Raw genomic sequence first — 20,933 nt, 5'->3', positions numbered from 1 at the left:
TCCCCCTGCATTCAGTAAAGCTGGTGTAAAGTCTGAGAATCCAGCACAGTGTGAAAGGCACAGCTATGGGAGCAGGTTCCAGGGTGTGGATTTACAGTTGTCAGGGCATCACACAGGAGCAGCCTCTCTGTGGGCTGTTAACAATGTAAATATCAGGCAGTGCATGCTGTCACTGTCCCATTCATCTCAGCTCTTGGTGAAAGTGACCCTGGAGTATTTGCTTGTGTGTATAAACTTTGATACATGGCCATACCCCAAGGGAATACTCCTTCCTGCATGAAATATTAGCAATGACATTTAAGCCTATACTTCTTTTCATACATAGCTTGATATTACATCACAGAAAGTAGATATTGAAAAATAGACGTTTATTATTCCTATCTGTTCCCCCCCCAGCATATATTTACTAATTTTGTCTGGCTTGCAGTAGTTGGGTGTGTCACAGGTTTTCATGCTTTTTTCAATAAATATATAAATAAATAAGCAAGACTTGCTACTTAAAGTGCAAACGAGATGATTTGTTTATTTGATGTAACCTCAGTTGTGAAAAGGTGTCTGTGATTCAGGTGAGGGTAACTGTGATCTCAGCCAAGTTAGATGTCTTTGGTCATTGCATTTGCATCCAACTGCAAAATCCAGTTGGGGCTGTTATTGCAGGTGTCATGATTATTTGTGTAGCACTAGTAAGATGTGTGGAAAATGTGGGATAAACCTTATGTCTTCTAAATAAAAGTATTGAATTTTTTAATGATGAACATATATACTAATTCTGGAAGTAGTTTTGGTGTGGGTATATTATCTGTCTGTGAGCAACAAAGTGGACAGGGCTGATGGTGTCTTTCTCTGAGCAGTTACCTTGAATTATGGCACGCTAAATGTGAAACACACTCAATTTATTTCATAATTGCTGTTCTGTTAATGAACAAAGCAGTGGATGTTGCTAAAAGTATACACAGGCAAATTAGTAGCTGTAAAACAAAACTCTAGGGTCAGTTCTAGAACAAGAGTAAACAAGTTTAACTTATTTTCTAAGTTTCTATTAAGATAAATCTACTACTTGAGGGTTTTTATAAGAAAATAAGTTTGCTTATATCAGTTTTTAACCTTTATATAGTGTTACAGATCCATAGCCACGTATTATGTTTGCAGGTTCCATTTTTTGTCTTTTAATGATTGAATAACATTTTTAATTATATAAATGTAATATACCTTTAAGTTTTGTAGTGAATGCTGAATGTATTGCTCCAGTAGTCTCTGAATGCAGTTATAACTGTTCAATATATTCTTAACAAACTGTATTCTTCAAAGTAAAATTGAAGAATACAGAATACAGAAAAATTGAAGAATACAGAAACTAATTTTATTTGTAAAAGTCTCCAAGTATGTGTGTTATCTCTGCAATCCACACATGCTTTGACATACTGTTATCTCTGGTTCTGTCTCCTGTGTAGCTGCTCCATGGATCTCTGGTAGCAGATGGCTGGACTATAATGCACTGTTAAACAAATAAAACCATTAGGCATGTAATTCTGCCCAGTGAATGACTGTGTGTTTAAAATGGTTTAAAAAAATTAAATAGCAAATGAAGTTCACTTTTGAATTCATTTAATGACATTGGAATAAAATCCAAAGCCCTTTTCAGAATACATAAAACATCCCCTCTTATGTTGTGTTTGTCTCAATTGAAGTCAGTCTTTTTTTATTGCATTATTGCGTCTGGTATAAAATAATCAGTCCTAAATCAGTTTTCTAATAGATGTTTTCTACAAGTAATCACTCATTTTACATTTATCTTTGTAGTAAGATTTTTGCTTTTGTAATACTCCAGCACAAAATTATCTATTGCATTAAATGCTCTTTTTTCCTCATTTTCAAATTTGATACAAATGTCTCTAAAATTTTCATTCAACACTAGTGTCATGGCTCTGTAATTAAACTGTTTTTCTATAATTGTCAGCAGCTGAGAGATGCCATTTTGTCTTTTTGTTTTTAGATATGCCAATATTTGGTCTTTGCCCGGCTCATGATGATTTCTATTTGGTGATGTGTAACCACTGTAATCAGGTCGTAAAACCACAGGCATTTCAATCACATTATGGTAAGTGCTTAACTATTTTTAATAATTAAGGGTGAGGTTAAATCAGGATTAAGCCTGGCAATTTTTTTTAAATAGATGGTAAATAGATCATTAAATTATAAAAAATGTCAAAGAACATAACCTGTATTTGATAATTTTATATACATTTTAATGCAGTTACATAAAGATCTGTTTTTTGGTTTTTTTGTTTTCTTAAAATGCTGCATAGCTACAGTTCAGTTTCAAAATGACATATCTAGTGTATTTCACAGCCAATATGTGTAGTGTTTGTGTCTCTGTGTGTCATTTCTCTTTGTGTATTTATACAGATTATTTTTACATGGGTTCTGGTACAGTGTGAACTAGAACTGAAAGCTAAACTTAGTGAAATTTATAAAATGTAGTAAACTTCCCATAGCCAGTAAGCTTATTTATTTATTTTCAGAATTATCAATTTGTATTTGTTTTACTGGTCCAGTGGTTTTGTATATAAACTATATAAGGAAGCTCTTGTTGTGGTGGTTGGCCAGTGTTTAGAGAGGAGTGAGAAAATGTGAAGTGCTGTGCCAGTTCAAGTGCTTGGTTATTTCTTCCAGGCCTGACTGGGGGTGGTTGGCAGTTCTGCTTTTCCATGCTCCTCTCAAGACTAGAAATTAACCTCAAACAGTTTAATGTCAATATTTGAATAGGAAGGTTTTTGGAAATCAGCTTTTTGTTTCTTAAGAAATTAATGAGAAGTTTTCTGACCAACTCCTAATAAACATGATGGACAAAGCATCTGAACTGCTCTTCCTCCCCATGTGTGCATGTATTTGTACACTCTTTTCTCTAGGCCAGTGCCCCTAGTGGTTGGCTTGGTGTTCATAGGATACAAGCTGGGTATGGGCAGGAAACCTCTTCCAGAGTTGAGAAAAAGGGATATACCTTTTGTGCACCTTAACTAATCCAATGCTTTGGCAAGAAAAGATGACTTCTGCTTCCTCGAGACTGGAGAAGGGCCTTACTGGGCTGTGCAAAGGGTGAACTTCTTATCCTTTCTCCCTCTAACTTGGCTTTTTGTTATACTGCCTTATGGATTATATAGCTCTACCCTTGCTGCTGGATCCTGCAGTTGTGTCACACAGTGTGACTCAGAAAATAACCTGAATAGGTTTTGTGCCATAATTCTCAATAGTTTGCTTGTTATTCTGTGGGTGGCTGTACTAATAATTTTTTTAAACCCACGGTTTTGTGGATATAATTTTCCAGAGCTGTTGGGAACCAGAAGAAGAAAAGGCCATCTTTTCTTGCTTTTCTTGTTCTGGTTGCTGTAAGCCTTTCCACTAGCCAAGAGCAAGTGTACCCCTTGCCAGTGAGATTCCTCCCATGTCACAATATCAACTTAAGATGTCCAATAACTCCTTCTAAAATATCATATTAAACTGATTCTGATGGCTAAAAATAAATTTATGGGGGAGGACTGGATGATACCAAGTTCTGAGTGATGGCATATTGAATATTCCATCTTGAGGTCAGTAATATTGTAGTGATGGAGAGCTGTGGATAGCTGCAGACACTCAAGGTTGTCTTTATGAAATAAGCAGGTGATTTCCAAACACTGCCTGACAAACAGGTGTCTGGTGGGAAGCAGCATTGTGTTTGTCCCTGTGGACAGGTGGCAGAAGCAGCTCAGGAGCTGAATAGGTGCAGCATTGTCTTGAGCATGGACATGGAAACATGGCATCTTGTAATGCTGCCTGGACTGCTGTTAGACTTGTTATGTGAAGTTAATTCCAGCTCTTTTGTAATTTTGTGAAGTTAATTCCAGCTCTTTGTTTGCAATTTAAAAGGCACGGAGTGAACAGGGAACTGCAAAATGAAGGTATGGGAAGTATTTTTAAAAGTCGTAATAAATACTAACATAACATTTCCATTCTGTATCATTTTATAGAAGTGTGATCCCTAAATGGGAACATTTCTCTAATACAAGCCTTACATCAGTGGCAGATTCATACTTTAGGAGAAGTGTAGAAGGAGTGGATAGAAATGATGAGGTTATTCTTAGTGTTTCTTAAGCTTGTTCTGAACAATGAAGAGCCTGGCGTGGGCTGTGGCGTGCAGAGGAAACAGGCGGGGTCATTCTGATGAGAAAAACAGGCTTGGGTGGGGTGAACGTCATTAAAGGACCTTAGTTTGCCAATCTAATAGCCTCAGAAAGGTAAGGAGGCTGACTTGGTGATTTTGTGTAGCACTAGCTCTCAAAGCCTTCTATCAGCCTTCCCATTTTTTAAATCCTATCACAGCTGTCCCTTAATTTAGATAATTAAATATGAAAGCTGATAAATATGGCAGGTGATTGATTACCAGACAATGATCTATTTTTTAAATAGTATAGCTCAGGAGAAGGAAATTGCTGAAGTCCTCAAAACATGGTTATTTTAAAACAAAAAGTGTGTTATCATGATAACAAAAAGGTAAAGCACTCTTTGGATTCACCACAGTCAGTTCACCCTGAATTAAGTTTTTTACTGATTATATGATTTCAGGAATTGAAAAAGTTGAAAAGTTGCAGTCCATCAACGTATCTTTCTGTTATGTTCTTAAGATTTTTTATTTTTAAATGTTGCCTGAGAAGTATTAATCTCTTAAAATATTCTATAGCTCCTGGTGATGTGTGTTGCTGTACTTGGTGTTCTTTGAAATTTGTCATGTGAAATTTTGTTTTCTGAAGTAGTAGAATATGCTCTGTTAAAATGTCGCTTTTGTCAAAGGAAAGCTAAACAAACTATTAGTTAAACCTAATGAGCTAATTAATTTCTTCCAAAGCATATTTGTTATAAACTACTTAACTGGGTAGGCTGAAAGTGCTTTGCAGGACATATGCTGGCTTTTTTCTCTGGACCATAAGTAGTGAGAAATAATTTAAATGTAACCTTATTAATTAGAATATATAACCTTTTCAGTAAAATACTTTATTGATACAAATGACAGATTTGTTTATTTAACTGATTCTTTTCTATTTCATGCATTTGACTAGAAGATATACTAATGTAAAATAAAATTCTACTTGTTTAGGCAATCCAAGCATGTGTCTGGGCTATGAATTTCCATTTTAATAATTTATTCAGTGATGTTGATATGTGTACTGTGCTTGATTTGTAAAGCTGTTGTGCATAACACCACGTGCAGGTTTGTTTTTAGAGCAATCCAATATAATGAGATGTCTGAAGTCAGCTTGTGGCATTCCTTCCAGCCTGTGAACAGAAACTGGCCTGCAGGGCAGTCCAATGGCTTTAGCCCTTGGCTTAGGGTGGCAGCACTGCTGGGGACATGGTGGGGCAGGAGCAAGCCAGCCAAGGAAAAGCTGTTTAAAGACAAATCCTCTGTTCTGTCAGATCACAGCTGTTTTCATTTGGGGGGCCAGGCAAGTGATTGCAGCCCTTTTATTGCTCCTGTTCCTGCTGCTGCTTTGTGAATGGCTGCACTTTGATGGCATCAGCATCTTCCTTAGATGAGTCAAGATCAGTTCAGAGGTGAAAGATGGAAAAAAGATAAAATGTTCAGGCACTGAGTCTTGTGGGTGAAGCACCTGGGATCACTTATCTTGATGACCTATTCCCAGAAAGTGTTTTTCTCCAGGAGTATTTCTCTACACCCTGGGTGATGGTGTGCCAGCTGTCACACTCCTCAGGACAGCGGGATGTGCCTGTCTCCCTTTGATTTCTGTTCTTTCCTCCCCCAAGACATGGTAGATGCAGCTCTTGTGCTGCACCCAAAGGTTGCTCTTTGAGGAAGCCATTGTGACAGTTATTTCAGGTTGTTCGTGGAAGCCCTGAAGTGCCGTGGTTTTCAGGCTGTGTGACCTTTTGTTGGCATTTCAGCTGTTCCACAGGTTTATCTCATCTCCCTGTGGTTATCAGCCTCCTGGCTAATGAGAGCTGCTTCTCTGCCCTGGCTGGGCTGCTCTCTGGCTGAGAGCTCAGCAGTGTGAAAGTAGCATCAGCATAGACATGTGTGGGGTTTCTTCCTTATAACTTTGCTTTTTTTTTTTTTTTTTTTTTTTTTTTTTCCCAGAGGTTTTTTGCCCCCTCTGTGCCTTAGTTTCCATGAATACAAAGTAGGGTTAAACTCTCAGCAATAATGAAGGCTACCTGTAAAACTTACACTGAGAGTGCCTGTGACTCATGTAGTGATTGTGAAAACCATGAATACAGTACATGTTGGAAAGAGATGATGATAGTGTGTTGGGCTGTTGAGTCATTAAAAAGCTATGTCAAGTGTTTTGAGTAACTTGCATGGGTTTGGCACAGTGGCAAAGGTGAGCAACCACCGGGAGCTTTGCCTGCTGCTGCTGTCCTGAGAGCTGATGGGGAATTGCTTAAACATTCTGGTTTCCAATCAGTGCAGGTTTAAACATGAAGTATATGAATCAGAAGCAGGGTTACTGTACAGATATGCCCATCATCTGTTGTGGTTTCTAGGAAGTTGTGGAATTGGAATAGAGCATCACACAACCTTTTACTTGGAGGGCAGATCCTGGCAGTAGAGAAAGAGATGTTTGCTGGTTACTTGGGTCCATCCTCCGAGTCATTTTGAGGTCTTTAGTGATTCTCCTTCATCTGATTGTGTAACCGAGGTCCTTCCTCCCCCAGCCAGGGCCCACACCCACCTTTCATTTACAGGTCTCCACTTCAAGAGTCTTAAAGGGTTTGGTTTTTTTTTGTTGGTGTTAAGTGTCTGGATTCAGAGAGAACACGTGATACTTGTGATTTTAATTGAGAAAAATGACCTGTTAACTATCTCTGTTGGTGTGCTGATGTATTTTGGATGTGTATAATACATAACTTAAGTATTACAGTCCCTGCAGTGTTAAATGTTTGGGTTCTTCTCACACCATGAATTGAGTATAAATTTGTCCTACTGTGTTTTTGTTAAATTTGGCAGCAGCTAATCGTTCTGAAAAATCTGTCAATATTTAATGTTTTTAAGTTGTTGTGCATGTATTGCGTGTTTAAAGTAGAATAAGAGATAATGTTTAGCATGAATTCATGGATTACAAAGTCAAAGTGTCTGTACAAGGCAGCATTTGAAGCTGATAAGAAAAGAAAGGAATGTACTGAATCTTGTTCCAAAGCCATTGGACCTGAGGACTGGGTTGTTGTTGCTTGGTTTTTGGGTTGGTTGGGGATTTTTTTTTTTTGAGTGTGTGGTTTTTTTTCTCGTGGGAGATAGGATGAGCTCAAGCACATTTTAGAGGGATAAGTCTTCATTGTGGCCTGCATACTTTTGACAGCAAACAATTTGTTTCAGTAATTAATGTCCACTGTTCACTGAAGTCTTTTTAAAGCAGTGTGAAAAGGTTTTTTATAAATTGTAAGAATTTTCTTGGGTATCAGTGATCTTCTGTAGAAGTGTAACAGCCAAAATAAACCTGAATATTCTGTGGTGTGTCACAGCTGTGCTGGAGCAATCTGCCAAGCATATTGCCAAACATGCACAGGTGGCATTTGGCATATTATGGCTCCAGTTAATGTATATGTTTTGACAAATTATCATTATCAGCTTCTGTTTAAATGCACAGTCCTCCACACAGTCCAAGTTGCAGCAGCTGGATCTTAATCTGTGGGTCCAGCAACAACTAGTTTAATTTCTTAGTAGAAATTTGTGAAATTCTGTAGCTTTTGCAAGAATTGTCTTGGCAAATAGCAGGGAACATGATCAGAGGTCAGCACAGGATTTGTTTCAGAAGGAAAAGTTTCAGCTGGCTATTTAGTAATTTTTAAATAATGCATCGTTAAATAAGAAATTATTATAATGTGGAAAGAAACTCTGTAAACATATTTTGAGCTTTGAAATGTGCACCCCAAGCCATTAGCTGAATACCAAATGTGCCATGCAGATTTTACAGAGCGGTGGAGTTCGGTGCTGTGGTTACTTCTATCATCACAGACTGTTCACATGCAGAAGATTATTTTTGTACACAGAATGGCTGTGGTCTTTGTTTATTGCATGAAAGCACAGGGAGTCTGCTGGAGAACCTGATGGCAGTTTTCTAGTACAACTTCCTCCTTTTTGTGGGTACATGAGTTTGTCAAGCTCTGGTTGAAGACAAAGCAATTTTTAAGCATCAGCTAAGAAAAAAAGGTGATGTTCAGCTTCAAATTTAGGAGATAGTGATTATTCAGTTTACTGCTTACCATGTAACTCGTGTTAGTCTCTTGACAGCACTGTGTGTGCTAAAATACTGCACACTTCAAGTTCTTGGTGTGCTTTAGGCTCTTCTTACCTTTGGTTGATGTGAAATTAATTTTATGCTGTTCTGCCATAGCAGAAGACCAAAAGGATGCAAAAATCCTTTTGGTTTAATATTGGCTGAAGAGACAGTATAGTTTTTCTATTCCATTCTTACTGAAATGTTAAAATATTTAAAACTAGACTAACATACAAAATTATGCAAGGGTTCCATGAGAACCCTGCTCCTTTATAGTGATCTCCTTGCTGGATATTTGTTTGGACACTGGGACTGACTGCTCTCTTTTCAAAACAAATGGTGATGGGGAAGAACAAGTGGAAAGAAAGAACGAAAAACAAATATTTATCTTTGTGGGAAAAGAAGAAGCAGTGCCATGTTCACTATCACAGAAACAGGAGTTCAGCAAGAGGGAGAAAGCATGTTGATCAATAGGTTGGAATAAGATCTAAAGAGAACCAAGTAATTCCAATAAAAAGTTGTTATTGAGTGTAAATGACTACAGTTTCACTTTGAGGGTAGCCAGGTGGGATAGTTGCCTCAGGTCTGCAATTAAAAATGACTTGTTTAGTGACAAAAAAATGAAAATGAGAGGACTTAACCGATCTAGAATTAAAGTTGAGTTTCATCACTCAGAACTCATTTTGTGAGAGGAAATGGCACGAACAGGACACAGCTCTCCCAGCCATCATTCCTGACTTTCTGCAGGGTCAGGGAAGGCCACTCTGCATCAGCTTACGTGATCCACATCCTTGGAAGGTTTCCTTCTCAGCTAAAAGAGTTCTTTCTGCCGCCTAGGCCACTCCTCCAGGCTGGAGCTCAGCCAGGGGAGGTGGCACACACTGAGGGCAGGCCATGGGCACGCAGGCGCTGGCACACTGCCCCAGGCTGGGTGCAGGAGAACGGAGCTGCAACCTGTGTAAGAGCTGGGGAGGCGGAAGGAGCCTGAGTTGAAGTGAAAAACAAAGACTAATTTCTGCTCTTCTGGAGAGATGGGAATGTGTCAGAGCCATGGAGATACAAACTTGGGGTTGGAGGGTGGGGTTAGTAGTAGTTTAATTTCAAAAGCTAACCACATGCAGATGAATTATTTATAAGGACTTTCTCATTTGTTTTTTGGGGAGAAGGGTGTTCTCATGAACTGTGTAGATTATTCCAAGAACTGCAAACCTCAGTGAATACCACAGCACTTTGTGATTCCAGGGAGGAGTATTCTGGGAAGCTTGTAAAATTGTTTTGAGTATTGAACTGTCATGAAGAAAATAATTTTTGGTTGGTTTTTTGCCTTCCCCCTCCCCATGGAAGGACATAGTTTCCAGTTGCACAGACTGTACCCTCTCATCCCAGCATCTGACTCTTGAACAACTGCTGTGTTTGGGATGGTCTCTTTTTTCTCTGCAAGCACAACCTCACAGGTCAGATAGGAAATCCCATCAGTAACCATCATTTACACTGCTTCTTGTGAAGGTTCCAGTGCACCCAGTACAGCTGGCTCTGCAGTAGCTGCCTGGGGCAGTGGTGCCCAGCTTTGGCAGGGCTGCCTCAGCACAGCTGGAATTAAGTGGTTTGCAGTCTGTGTGTGTGTGTGTGTGTCCGAGGAGGGGAAAGAGAGGACACTGGGGAATAGCTAAAAAGGGAAATGTAAAACAAAGAACTTGAGTCAAAGACATGTAAAAAGAAAGAGATGAAGACAATAAGGAGGAAGCAAAATAAGGAAGGTAGGACAAAATTACCTTGAAGGAGGGAGAATGAAGTAGGTACAGTGCTGGTTTTATTGCTCTGTAACAAGGGATAAAATTGGTAGAAAGGAGGAGAGGCTAAACAGGGCAAAACAAACAAAAGCTTTTTCACAAGTTTTTCCTCTCTCAATGTTTTGGCAGCAATACTATTAAAGTGGTTTGTGTAATGCTGTGATGTTCTTGGATTTTGCACATTTTGGTGGGGGGTGAGGGCAACAAGAATGTGTCCTGCTTGAGACAGATCTGGCTTTATCAGGCACTGAGCATCAAGGGAAGAGATGGATGCATGCATGTGTGTGCACCTAGTAATAGTTAATCTTTTAGTTTCTTTTGCATTGCCTTTACTGTTTCTGTTTGGACTTCTTAATGTTATTCGACAATTTTCATTTTCTATACTGTGAATAATATTTTTTAGACAGCAGGATGTATGTGTAGCCTTCAGCAGCTTTTGCTATTAGAAGAATGGCCCCCAGGGAAGATGAGGTGTAGTGTACTAGGTGGAAAAAAGTTATCCATGCTGGACCAACATAAAAACAATGTTTTGCAGGAACTTCAACTGCCACCTCTGGAAAAATAGGCAGCACTTTAAAATCTACATTCTCACCTACAGCAATAGTGCACTGGATGGTAACCAGGCATTAGGCATGAGTCAAGCTTTCAGAGAGACTTGGGATGATATTTTTTTTTACCAAATTAAAACAAATCTATAACATTTTGGTTTAGACACAGCTTAAGTCTAGAAACTGTGTTTTTAAGATATAAGCAGAAGAGGGAGTGTATAACACCTTCTGTACAATGAAACCTGTAAGTTTATTGATGAAGAGCAATCAATAACCACATGGCTCTTTTAAAAGTTATTTATTAACTGCAGGGTCAAATTCACTTTCAAAATAACACAATTAATGCCACCTTTTTAAGCTTCTCATTAGGCTTAATTCAGTTTAACACTAAATAATTATATCCAAGTAATGTAAATGGCCTGGAAGGCAATTCAGATTTCTAAGTGGTGTGTTGAGTCTACCTGTAATTCAAACAGCTTTTCAGTATCAGTCTTTGATTAGCTCTTGCATTATCCAACTCTGTGAGAGCTCCGTAACAATATGGATCAATTAAAATATCTTTTTTTAAATGTAGAAAATTAACAGGAATAGATAAATATTATATGTAACTTTATGTAAGTTTGTGATATTATTGTCTAATTAGGTCATCATTAGCTACCTCAGGCAGTAGCAGCCAAAATACTTCCAAACCTTATCTCCTATTGATGAAACAAATATGTAATGTAGTGTTTGTATTGAAAATAATTATTTTTACTCTAACTTCTGTATATATTCCTGCAGTTGTTGTGCAGTTGGGAAGCAGGTTAATCTTTTCAACAGTAACAAAAAAATATAGGAAAAACATTTGTCCTTATGCAAGTTCTGCTGTGTCAGAGGCCACAAGGCAGCAATCCTGTTTTGTTTCACCAAGTTGCATTGGAAAAAGAAGGACCACTGTCAAGAGACTCTTGTCCTATTTTCTGTTCTCTCTTCCCCTGATAACAAGTTGCCCAGGTTGGTATGACACTCTCCCTCTGCACTGCTTTGTAAAGGATGCAATTAGACCAGGCTCCTGCAGGGTTGAAGCAGTTCCTACATAACTGAGTTTTTCCTTGTTGTTTGGCAAGATTGTCACAAAATCTCTAATTCACAATTCTGTATGAAGTAGCTTTCCAAAATGAAGTGTTTTCTTTTCTTACATTTTCACCGCACAGGATTTTCTCCCTCTGCTAGGCCAGGAGTGGTTTTGTGCTGTGTCCTCCCTGTCTGACCCTGCTGGTTGCAAAGAACCTGTTTGTCATGTCTGGCTCTTGGAAAAGCCCTGGTTTCTGTGGAGCATTGTGGTGAATTCTGTGCATTAGGGAGAAGGTGTGCCCTTTTCAGGGCACCCTTCCACCTTTGAGGCTAAAACTTTCCGATGTTTGTAGATTATCTGTAGAGCTGGGTTGGAGCTGTCATTTTTGTGTGATGTACACTGGGAGTTTTAAGAGCTGTTCATCACTGTGTGATTGTACATATGGTACTCACATGGAATTTATGGCTCTTCTCCTTGCTAAGAGGAGAATTGGCTGTGTTTCTTTTGTTACTGCATGGCTGAAGTTGTCACCTGAGTTCTTAAACATTTTAGTTTTCTACTGTATTAGGGTGGGCTTCATGAAGTAATTGTTTTTAGTTCTTTCACTTTTCTAGAGTATAATGAGAAGCCCTGTAGTACTCTGTAAAAGCTCTGGCCTTGCTCATCATTGGCATGGGACTAGCCAGCACCCATTTTCCTCAGTTTCCTTTTGGCTTGCAGCCTCTGGCAAGCCACATGTAACCATGTATATGCCTGGAAAGATGCCACACTGGCTCTCTGCTGACCTCTAAGGTCAGAGGAAAGGTTTTAAAACGGCCACAGTTCAGTCCCCTCCCATCACGGTGACATGTACTATTTGACCAAAGGTCACTGTGTGGGTCACGAAGCAATCCACCAGCTAGCTTCTAAAAATACCTGGGACTGCTTTAATAGCCACAGAAATTATATAAACTTATACATGTGTGTGGTATTGCAAGGCTTGATGCTCACATCTTGCTTGCCACAGACTGAGAAGGACACCTAGGAACTGGTCAGTGCCAAGTTTGTATCTCTGTAGGATTTGTCTCTGTTCAGACTGAGGATGGGCACTTACCTTTAGGGCCATACTTATCTTCTTTTTCTGTGATTACAAGAACATATCTAGGAAGGCTGGGGTTGGGAGATAGTTAGGATGTGGTGAAAGCCCTGCAGAGCTCCTGGAGTGTTTGCTATTTCCTCTGCCCTGTCCCAGTTGTCCAGGTGGCAGAGATTCACAATAGCTGTGGCTGTACACTTGAAATCTAATGGACTCGATGTCCTTTCCTAATTTTAGTCCCTGGAAATGACATAATTCTGTATAGAAACCTTTATTCTATGTGTGCACATGTGCTGCATGAGTAGCAGTTATATTTTGGTTTTCTGGTGTAAACAAGCATGTTGTGTAAGTGTAGTTGATACTAAGGCATAAAATGCTGTCACTTGATTGTGCACCAACAAGCCTGTCAAGTTGTTCCTCTGTACTCAGTCATCTATTTTATTTTGGACTTGCTCCAGTTTTCTGAAACCTGAGGAACTTCTAAGCTTGCTCACTTGGAAAAGAAAACATCAAACCCAGTAATCTTGCCCAATATATTTGTTTTGTTCTGCAGTATGTAAAACACTCCAGCTGCTAGTGAAAAAAAATCCACGTATTTCAGAATCCATTGCCTTGTGGTTCTAGAGGTTCTGGGAATTTGATTCATGCTGGTACTTCAGAGTACTCTTTTCCAAAAACAAGGAAGTAGCTCTATTTTTTGTGATTTTGCTGTTCTTTTGCTAAGGCTGGCTGTGTGGTGTCATGTAGCAAATTGAGGGGTTCTTTCCATGCACCCCCTATAGGAGCAAAGTTGATTTTCTAAGTAACCACACTGGAGTGCTCAATTGATCAACTTTAAGATGTTTGATGTTGGCTCAAAGCCCATTATTCTCTTCCTTCCAGGAAGAATAATAATAGTAGCCAGTAACCAAACAATCTCTTTAAAGCAAAATATTTACAAGAAAATCATCTTAGACATAATAAATGTAAACATAAGCAGGCTGCAGTGTAAGGAAGCCCAGCTTATGCACTGTTGATAGCAATCAGATGAAATTCCTTGGAAGTCTGATTTTTTTTCTATGTACCCCTCAAAGCTTCTAGGAACTGGCAAACTTATCATTACTGCAGCTCACAACCCAGTTGGTTTTTGTGCCCAGTTCTTAGGCCTGCAGCCCTGTCCCTGGGATCAAGTCACAGTTTAATTCTCGCTAGTCCTCGCTCAGTTCACTGCCAGCTTTGGCACAAGCAGGCATTTGGTCTGTGACACTGTCAGGCCTTTGAGAGGATGGCTCTGCTCTTTGTTGTGGACAGAGCAGATGGTGCAGAGGCTCAGACTGAGTGGTCAGGACTGGGGAGAGGGCAGGAATGCTTTTTGCCTGTGGCAGTATTAGCTCGCACCAGCCAGTTTAAAGTGGTTGTGAAACCGGTGCCTGAGTTTTCTGAATTTTGAGAAAGGATAAGTGAGTCTTAATATGTGGTGAAGGCAGTGAAGCCTGGTTGTCTGTGGCTTTGTCCTGTGTGTTTTGCCATCACTCTCCCATTGCAGCACCTTCTGCTCTGTGCACAGACAGAGCTTCAGGTTTCAGAGCTTCGTGTTTTGCTTTTTTTTTTTTTTTTTTGTTGGCCAATTTAATCAGTGCACGACTGGGCTGGAATGTGCTCATGGTGTCCAGCCAGCAAAGATCTTCCTGCTTTCCTTGTGTACCAGTACCAAGAAGTCCTACCTTTGCTGTCGGAATGCTGCTTTTATTGTTAATGATAAACACCAGTATCTTCAGAACATCTCCCACCAGGGGGTGGGAGGGCACTGTCTCAAATCCAGCTCTTCAGTTTTACTACAATCAGCCTAATTTTGAAATACAGAACACTGTAATGTAGACATATGGAAGGAGATGTGATAGACCTGCATTTATCTCAGTTTACAAAACCAGACAAGAAATGTAATGCAAGTAAAAGATTGGCTGGAAAATTTTTATTCTTAAAATGACTTTTCCTGGCAATGCAAAACACACAGGATACTTCAACTTTTGGATTCTCTCCACTCCCCCAGTTTTATTCTTGTTTGTTTGTTTTCAGTTCCTTGACATTCTGCAGTACTCATTCATAAAAGGGAGCTACTGTATGTGTGTGTGTAGTGATAGCATCATGAATGATATAAATACCTTTTTGTGTTTCATGTGTTCAGTGAGAAAATAAAGAGGGGGTTGATGCTGTTCTTTATCTGGAGTGGTAGGAAGCAAACTTTCTTCCATTGCAATGGTTTTGGCACAGTTCAAGTTGTCCTTCTTGGGTGATTGTGTAACTCCAAAGAAATTGGGTTCTGTGCAGTGATTGATATCAAACTGCTTCTCTCCCTCCTGCACTGTCCTGATGCCAGAGCAGGAGTCTCCTCTCTGCAGCCTCGTTCCCTGCGTGTGCAGGTGGGTGTTCTTTGTGTATGGATCTGCACAGTGCATTATCACAGCTTGCAGGGCTAATTTTAGCCTTCTGAACTCAGGTATTAACTGATGGTATGAGTGTTTATATTGAATCTAATGCTGTTGATGCTTTGGGGATTTTTTTTCAATGGCTTCAAGTACTGTTGATAGAAAATAAAACCTCCTGCAATATTTAGTACCAGGAAAAGAACTTACTAATTTCATTGCCTTACATAATGGGTTGCTTTTACTACGTTAAGTAAAATTACTTTTGCATTTGTCACAGTACACTGGCAGCACATGATTTCACTGTGCCACACGCACAATCCATCTCAAGGTGAAACTTTGTGAGTATTTACTGCTCAGTGTTACTCAGAAGCCTTTAGACATTGGAAAATAGTAGGTAAAAATGCCTGGATCGAGGCAGTTGGCATATAAACTCCTGCTATAGCATAAGCAGGCAAAAAAATCTCATTGTATTCTCTGTGCCATTGTGTGCCTTCCCATGGGCCCAGGCTGCTCTCTCCCTATGTGAGTGTCCCGTCATGCCTCTCCCTTCCATTCCAGCTCCTGCCTTGATGCCCAGCTGCTGGGGTTTCTTAGCAGTTGGGTTCTTTGTCCTCACTCTTACCCAGAAGGAAGACAGCTTTCTGCATTGTTCCATGTGGGAATTACATTGCCTGGTCTTGGTCAGTTTATTTGTGGAACAAGCAACAAAATAAAACTTACTTGCCCTCTTGTCCCTAAAATAAGAATGAGCCAAATCAAAGACTAAGAATTCTAGTTTCTAACAAATACATCAGTGCTGGTTTCCCACATAGTATTTTGAAGTCAAGAATTTTGTGAACCACTAAAATCTGTTGGAGACTTACCCAGTTTTAATTATGGGTGTGAAGTAGAGGGGTGTATGGTAGAAACAAATCCTTTAAAAACGCACATGCCTCTGGTACTAATTTTAGTGGTGGAAGGAGTAGTGTTTTAAAAACAGCATAATCCAAGGAAATGTCTTTGTATTTCTCAGTTGTCATTAACAATTAATGGGTAGGTGACATGAGCTGTCAGCTTCTTGAAATTGGTAGCCACAGAGGAGCTGGTTGTTGTCTAGTATTCTGAGTGCATAAACATGGGAATGGTAGTATTTAGTATCTGTGATTTAGGATTTAGTATTCATTTCTAAGCTTGGTAATAGGAGCAGTGACCTCCAGGTTTCTGCAAGTTTCTTTAAATTAAGAAAAAAAAAACCCCAACCCTAACAATGCCCAGGCTGCTGAAATGGTACTCCCTTCTTCTGTTTAAACCTTCTTAATGATGAAAAGTAGTATTATAACACACTGATGCTAATACACAAAGGTGTTTGTACAAGCCAGCTGCCTCTCTTCTTGGCAAACTTCTTATTTTAGTGAAAAAGTGATTTGCTTGGTTTTAAAAATGAATTTGTGTGTAATTTGATAAGTAAAGGAAGACCAAAAATTTCAGCTTTGATTATGGTTACTTAAAATAAGAGCAAAAGCCACAAACTGGTTTTTCCTATTCCTTTTGTCAGCAGATATGCTGTAATTTTTATAAGTGATTACTTAGGAAATGATCCAGAAATTAATCATTTGGTAAAAATTAGATTTTACTGTCCATGTGCTGGCTTTGGGTGGAAATCAGACCCTGACAGTCAGACCTCAGAGCATGGAGACTTGGGATGTGGTGACCCCTCTGGAAGTTCAGGCCAGTAAATAATGGAGTGAATTTTTGCTGCTGGAAAAGCACAGCAGGAGTCTCTGCCAGGGTGCAGGGACTGTGTCTCTCGGAGCAGGGGTACCCCAGGGAGCTGCAGCTCTGGGGGTGCTGGGTGTCCCCAGGGTGGCTGGTGGACAGGCACGTTTCTGGAGAATTTATCCTGGAGCTGCTGGCAAGGCCTGGCAGCTCTCGGTGGGAATCACAGGAGCATCAACAGAGCCTGGGCCTGACCGGTGCCAATGCCACCCCCAGAGTGGCTGGCAGCAGGTTTGCGGGTGAAGCCGGGGCTGGGCAGAGGTCTGGGGGCACTGGTGGCCTCGGGGTGCCTGTGGCCAGCCCGCAGCTCCCGTGGCCAGCGGGTGCCCGTGGCTGGCCCGGAGCTCCCATGGCCAGGGGGTGTCTGTGACCAGCCCGGAGCTCCCGCTGCCAGGGGGTGCCTGTGGCCGGCCCAGAGCTCCTGACGCCTGCCCGGAGCTCCCGATGCCAGGGGGTGCCCGAGGCCAGCCCGCAGCTCCCGAGGCCGCGGGGTGCCCAAGGCCGGCCCGGAGCTCCCATGGCCAGCCCGGATGTGTCCGGTGGCGCTGCCTGCAGAGCCGCGGGCCTTGGCGAGCTCTGTGCACGGCGTGGAAAATCCCACAGCGAGGGATTAAACACTGCAAGCGGCCCCGTGAGCCCTTCTGAAATGTCACCGGAGCCGTCTGGCACGGCTCCAGAAGCGGGCGGGCAGCGAGTTGGCCACGGACAGGGACAACAAACCCCGGAGCTGTGATCCTCAGGGCTGCAGGCCGGGCAGGGGCAGTGCCACACCGCGCCAGACGCTGCTGCTTTGAGCTCATTCCCTGCTGAAACCTGAAAATCCCCAAAAGCCACAGCTCAGATGGGGAGACTGGCAAGAGAAAAAAATAACCATCAAACATTAGACAGCCGATTGCAGTCCCGTCAGCCCCTTAGATAAATTGGCGGCTGTTAATCAAAATGTTAATTAAAGAAACTAGTAAGAGTGTGTTCATTTTAGCTTGTTTTCCTGGGCGTGCTCACCCGTGTAGTTTGTAAATCAGAGGGCAAACACGCTGGTGTTACACTGTGCGGATGGCTGGCTCTGGGCAGGAGGGTCTGGGCTCCGGAGGAAATGGGAAACGCAGGCACAGCCTGCATGTGTCAAGTGCAGTCATATTTTTCATTTAAAAGGTTAAACTGCACAAACATTTTAGTTAGCACATCCTAATTACAGCATTGCTCCATTCTTTCAAAAGGAAGTGTGAAAAGGCTGGTAATATTTAATTTGAAAGACACTATTGTGCAGGCACAGTAGGTCTGTGCCCTCGTTTGACTGTATTAGTGATTTCCCTAGGATTTTGCTGCAGTAAATTTTTAATTAGTGTAAAGTTTAACGTGATCGGTGTTTTCAAACATGAAAACAGTTGTTTTATGCCAATTGTGATTGATCAGTGATAATGAAATAAGCAACAATGATCTTTTTTTATCCTTCAAAAACTTACTAATGCCTAAAAATGGGGTAAAACTTAGAAATGAATACTAAATAATAAAGCCCAGATACTAAATATTAATGTTCCCATGTCTATGCATTTAATTGGGGTAAAGTAATGTAAGGATTTGTCTTAAAAGAAGGAACCAAGTTATTTGCTTTTCACTGATGTTGCAAATTGCGCGTTTACATCTCAAGGGATTTCAAATTTTGGAAATTTGAAAAATACTGCAATACCACTGAACTGCTTCCCATCATTCTTTTCCATTTTGAAAGAGTTAAACATTTTGTGCTTAAAACCTCAGAACAGAAAGAGGGGTGCTGGCTGTGCAGGCAGAACCCCGTGCTGTTCTCATTTCTTGAGTTTTTCCTGCAGTTGGGCACTGCCCCTCAGTGTGGAGTGCCCTGTTTGCCAAGGGGAAGCACGTGGGTTGTCACATCTGTGTGACAGGTGAGACATGGGTGTGACATCAGTGAGAGCCCCGGGAGCTCCCTCCTCACTTCCATCAGCAGAGAGGGGCTTTGAGGTCGGCCAGTTCAAATAGTTCAAATGTACGTGTTTATATTTTAGTTTTTAATCTTACAAAGCTCTCGTATCATGGCAGTGGATGTCACTAGTTAGTTATGCAGTACATAAGAAAAATATTTGTGCTCAGTGTCTTTTTATCCTCTAGTTTCTTAGTGACAAAATCAAAGATTGTGATTTCCTTAGCTGACATCACTATTTTCGTGTACACCCTGTGATATTTCCTCCCATTTCCAGGCTCAAAACAAAGTCAATTCCCTCTTGTTGATCTCTTTTGTGTGGAGAGCTTTCCATTTCAAGGCCTTTCTTTTATACCCATCTTCAGAACTTTGAGTTAGCTGTAGCCCCCTTTGTATTTTGGTTCACTAACAGCTTTTAAGCAAGTTTTCATTGTCAGCACCTTTTCTTTTGTAGCAGAACTGAGTCTGACAGTCAACTTACAACATTTAAAATTTGCTAGGTGTAAAGAAATAGCTACAGGGGAAAACATTTAATTCCCAATCTGGTGTGAATAGAAGCATTAGAAAGATGAAAGCTAGACAGGCATTTGGATAGGTGAGCTGATCTGAAGTCATGACTATATTATAATATGTGATAAGGTCTTCTCAGGAACATTATTGATGCTGAAGAGGAAGAACATGGTGTTAGAGATAGAAATCTAATTTCTGGGTAGAGAATGGGCCGAGAGAGAGAAAAGCAGAAATTCGGTGGTGGTTCTTCCCTTTTTTATTTGCATCTTTTAACACACCATGCTTTATTAATCCTTTGTTTACCAAAGTTTTTATTAAACTTTGCAATGGTGTTGGGGTGAGGCATTTATTTTGAATTTGCTTCATACCTTTTTTGAAAAATTGAACCTTTTCTTTATTGTCATTCAGGGTAAGCATAAGCAGCTGGAAAACTGTCGTCTTGTATTTTTGAGAAAGCTGACCCAGAGTGTCAAAGCTGACCCTCAGTGCATCTTGAGGCACTGCTGATCTGTACTGCTTATTTCTGTCTGTTTGATGCTCTTGTTTGTCGTCACTGTGGCTTTTCTGAAGTTTATTTCAAATTAGAATTTTTTTTTTATAGTGGAAGAATTACTGACTCAATACCTGCCTTTTAATCAAATAGGTATTGTTGTGTCATGAACAGGCTGAGAGATTAGTGTTCATAGTGTGGATGTTGTAATCACTCCATGGCCCCATTAACCATCTGAGACACTCTACTGTCCTTCCATAATAACTTTGCCATATTTGTGTTTCAGTGCCTAACAGGTTTACAGGACAGTTACTGACCACCCTTCTGTGCAAGTTCATTGGGGAACTGTACCAGAAGTTTGGGCTTGGATGTTAAACCCCTTGCATTTGGGTTTGCCTGAACGAGGAGCAGGATGAGGTGAACATCCTTCTCTGGGTGATGAGGGTAAATGTTCCAACAGTTGGTCTCCCTGGCTCCATTTTTGCTTGTGGTTCTGCTCCATTAATAATTTAGTGTCCTGCTTCTATCAGTTTTCCCACTCTGTTCTCCAGAGTTTTACTGGTCTGAGGGGGCTCTGAGTAGCTCAAGCCTGATAGGAGTGTCCTTAATTCCAGTTTGCCACTACACAACCCAGAAAAGCCCTGTCTGTCTGCAGGCTTGGGATGGCACTGTGCTTGATGCTTCAGGGGAAAACCCATATATTTTATATAGAGGAATTTTAAATCCTGTGGAAATTGATTACAGATCTACTTCTGTGCTGAATACAAGGGGGTTTTGAAAGGATTAGTAATAAATAAGGAAAAACAAAAAAAAAAAATGGTTGCGGAAGGGCAGCAGTTGGGAAAGGGAGATATTTGAAGGTTATTTATTTAAATACATTAATTTATTGTTATATTCCTAATAACTGTGTTTGCAATGTGCTCTTCACTCTTTCCTGTGGTGGCATTCTTGGCTGTAAGGGGAGGTGTGCTGGGTTTGGGGCCATTTTGCAGCAGATATCACAGAGGAGATGGCATTCCTGCCCAGGTAGTGTGTGTTACTAGAGAATTAAAACCCATCCCGGCTATGCTGTAGCTATACCATCAAAATCATAATTTATCCTA

At 40.6% G+C, this 20,933-nt stretch overlaps 1 protein-coding gene across 1 annotated transcript in view; it reads left to right on the top strand.

Annotated features, from left to right (window-relative positions):
- ATXN7 (ataxin 7) overlaps window positions 1-20,933 on the top strand; it is a 60,255-nt gene that overhangs the window by 21,752 nt on the left and 17,570 nt on the right. The window contains exon 3 of the mRNA XM_058031764.1: window positions 1,994-2,098. Within this exon, the coding sequence (XP_057887747.1) occupies window positions 1,994-2,098 (105 nt within the window). The remainder of the gene's footprint in view (window positions 1-1,993; window positions 2,099-20,933) is intronic.

This window comes from Melospiza georgiana, chromosome 11, assembly GCF_028018845.1.
Source record: "Melospiza georgiana isolate bMelGeo1 chromosome 11, bMelGeo1.pri, whole genome shotgun sequence".
NCBI lineage: Eukaryota > Metazoa > Chordata > Aves > Passeriformes > Passerellidae > Melospiza > Melospiza georgiana.
This window is presented reverse-complemented; position numbering and strand designations above follow the sequence as displayed.